The 3177-nt window shown below is 39.1% G+C and overlaps 1 protein-coding gene across 1 annotated transcript in view; it reads left to right on the top strand.

Moving 5' to 3' along the window:
• Window positions 1-1585: 1585 nt before the first annotated feature.
• The window catches only part of LOC106881759 (slowpoke-binding protein), a 37570-nt gene continuing 35978 nt past the window's right edge, over window positions 1586-3177 (top strand). The window contains exon 1 of the mRNA XM_052967032.2: window positions 1586-2425. Within this exon, the coding sequence (XP_052822992.2) occupies window positions 2390-2425 (36 nt within the window). The 5' untranslated portion in view covers window positions 1586-2389. The remainder of the gene's footprint in view (window positions 2426-3177) is intronic.

The following is a 3177-nucleotide window of genomic DNA, read 5'->3' as shown; positions in this document are numbered from 1 at the left end:
GGTCTTTCGTCTGCCGTTACGTTCTGTGTTCAAATTGCGCCGAGGTCGACTATGCCTTTCATCTTTTCGGGGTCGATAAATTAAGTACCAGTTACGCACTGGGGTCGATCTAATCGACTTAATCCCTTTGTCTGTTCTAGTTTGTCCCCTCTATGTTTAGCTCCCTGCGGACAATAAAGAAATAAGAAACTTAGACTCGTGTCTCCAACGCATGAAACTATTAGTAGCACGTATCTTTGTATTGTGTACATTAAACGATAATCATGTGTGTGTGTGTGTGTGTATACATATCATCATCATCATAAATATATATTTTACTTCCTGCTGTTCTTATTCTCTCTCATCTAATTTCTTTATTGCCCACAAGGGGCTAAACATAGAGGGGACAAACAAAGACAGACAAAGGGATTAAGTCGATTACATCGACCCCAGTGCATAACTGGTACTTAATTTATCGACCTCGAATGGATGAAAGGCAAAGTCGACCTCGGCGGAATTTGAACTCAGAACCTAAAGACAGACGAAATACCTCTAATCATTTTGCCCGGCGTGCTAACGTTTCTGTCAGCTCGCCGCCCTTATTCTCTCTCATCTCGACAAACTTATTCGCACTAAACTGCTTCAACGCTTTAAACCAGCGCGAATGAAAGTTCACAGCTCTTCTATTGTCTATCTTGCCAGCACCTCCCGCAATAAACAATACCGAGATTAAAGGCTTTCACCTCGGTGATGTCATATATGTTGTCAAAATCACGAGCTCATGGTTTTTATTTTTGTACGTTTATTCTAGTTCCCAACCACTCAACTAACCAACCACTACTCTCTCTCTCCCGCTCACTCTATTCTCACTCCCTATACATATATGCGTGTGTGTGTGTGTGTGTGTATGTGTGTGTGTGTGTGTGTGTGTGTGTGTGTGTGTGTGTGTGAGACCATAAAAAAAATATCTTCTCTCTATTTCTGATCTATCTTGTTTACTGGTTTATCTTTAAATACTTTTTCGTTTATAAATTGTTTATCGTTTTCTTTCCTTCATTTCCTTGTTGCACTTTTCTTTCTTTTTCTCATTGTTTATTATTTACTTGTTCTTGTTTGTTTCTTTGTTTGTTTTTAAGTAAAGGGCCATTGGTTACTCCTCCACCCCCTCTTTTCTCCCTTCTAAATTCCGACCTTTGGTTAAATTTCTTTTTTCTTTTTCCCTTAGCTAGCAATTTTCTCTCTCATTTATCTCATCCGTTCTGATTATAACTGCACATTCCCCCCCTCTCTCTCTATATATATATATATATCTTTGTCTCTCTCTCCCTCTCTCTCTCTTGCCGAATTTCTCTTCCTCAGTCGTTTCTGTTTTCTACTCCTCCTCCTCCTCCTCCTTTTACTTTTCATTTTCATAATTATCTTCTTACACCTCTACCTTCACCCCCTACTGCTCCACCGCCGAATATTCTTTCTCCTCCTCCTCCTCCTCCTGTTCCTCCACCCTCTGCTCTCCTTCATTTAGCAATGTCCACCTTTGTTCTAGTTGCTTTCCTCTGTTTTCCTTCATTCTTTTAACTCCCCCCACATCGTTTTCCACTTTCTCCTCATCCACCCATTACATTCAAAATGGATTACACTAATTCCATTTTTTTTCACCCTCCCCCATTTACCTGTTCACTAGCTCCATAATACTCTATTTTCCTCTTCTCTCTTCCCCTTCTCTCTCTTTCTTTTTCTCTCTCCCACGCTCATTCAGTCAACTCGTTATTCCTCTTCATCAACTTTCTTTCCCTCTTCTAATACCCATAGTCTTCTCTTAACTCGTCGTCTCGACTTATTCGCCTGGATTAAACTTACGCGGAGGCCTAAACAAACAACAAACACGCGCATCATATTTGGTTCTCTATCTGTCTATCTGTCTATCTATCTATATATCTATCTATCCGCCTGTCTGTCAGTCTCTCTCTTTCAGTCTCTCTATCCATCTGTCTCTGTCTCTCTCTCCCCATCTCTCTCTCGCTCTCTCTCTCTCTCTAAGCAATGATCACAAGAAGATAACACATATACACACACGTATACCTACCTACCTACCTACCTACCTTATACATTTTGTCCGTGAATAATTACTGAAGACAGTAACTTCGGCCTCGTGGCTGATTGGGTTTTTGCATGCACAAGCCTATGCCATGCTTTAAAGAACATTAATGAACTATGGAGCATGAGCCACATTTCAGTTATCTTCCCCTCTTTCTTCTTCCCCACTTCTCTTTCTTTTATATATAGATGTACATAATATCTACTCGGAAACATAACGCCATTATACGTTTATGTTGAATATACTATTTTGCTATTTATGTATTCATACCTACCCGTGTTTACGAAAGGATTGATAAGTTATTGAAACTCATCGATGGATGTACTGGAGTGGTTTAATAAAAGCTGGCCGGTAAGTTATTTCTATTTATTTGAGGTTGACTTTGCATTTCATCATTTCAGGGGACGATTAATTAAGTATCAGTGAAACAAATTTAGGGCCTTGTGCCTCCAGTAGAAAGGATTATTATTATTATTATTATTATCATTATTATTATTATTATTATTATTATTATTATTATTGTTCAGTAGTTTTATTTTTTTTAACGTGCTTTCACTTCACTACCGAGCGCAGCTCTGTGTGCCTTGGGTATGTGCTGTGGTTTGCTGTGATGCTCTTATGGTTACTGTATTGAAAGTGTTATTATTATTATTATTATTATTATTATTATTATTATTATTATTATTATTATCATTATTTTACTTCTCAGAGTTCTCGGGCTTACTTGCTCTGGTTGATTCTGTAGAAGCGGACAGCAACCTGTTGCCAGAGGTCTCACAGGGTCTCTTTCCGTTAATTATAAGCTTTGGTACCTGGATGTTAACTTATTGTGGAAGACACTCAACACCCAAGCACCAATCTCAAAATCCTAGCTATCCCCAATAGAGCAGTTTTTTGAGGCCTGCTCTGCCCTCATGTCAATTCCAATTTCTCCGACATATTTCTCGAATTTGGTTGTTAGTGCTCCGTGTGCCCCCACACAACGACTGGGATAGCAGTTACTCTCCTTGTTGCCTATATTCTTGCAATTTTGTCTTTTAGTAGTCTGTATTTCTCCATCTTTTCTAGCTCTTTGTCATCTACACGGGCATTCCCAGGTATGG

Source organism: Octopus bimaculoides, chromosome 4 (assembly GCF_046866305.1).
Source record: "Octopus bimaculoides isolate indiv1 chromosome 4, ASM4686630v1, whole genome shotgun sequence".
Taxonomy (NCBI): Eukaryota; Metazoa; Mollusca; class Cephalopoda; order Octopoda; family Octopodidae; genus Octopus; species Octopus bimaculoides.
The sequence above is the reverse complement of the archived record's forward strand: the minus strand, read 5'-3'. Positions and strand labels throughout refer to the sequence as shown.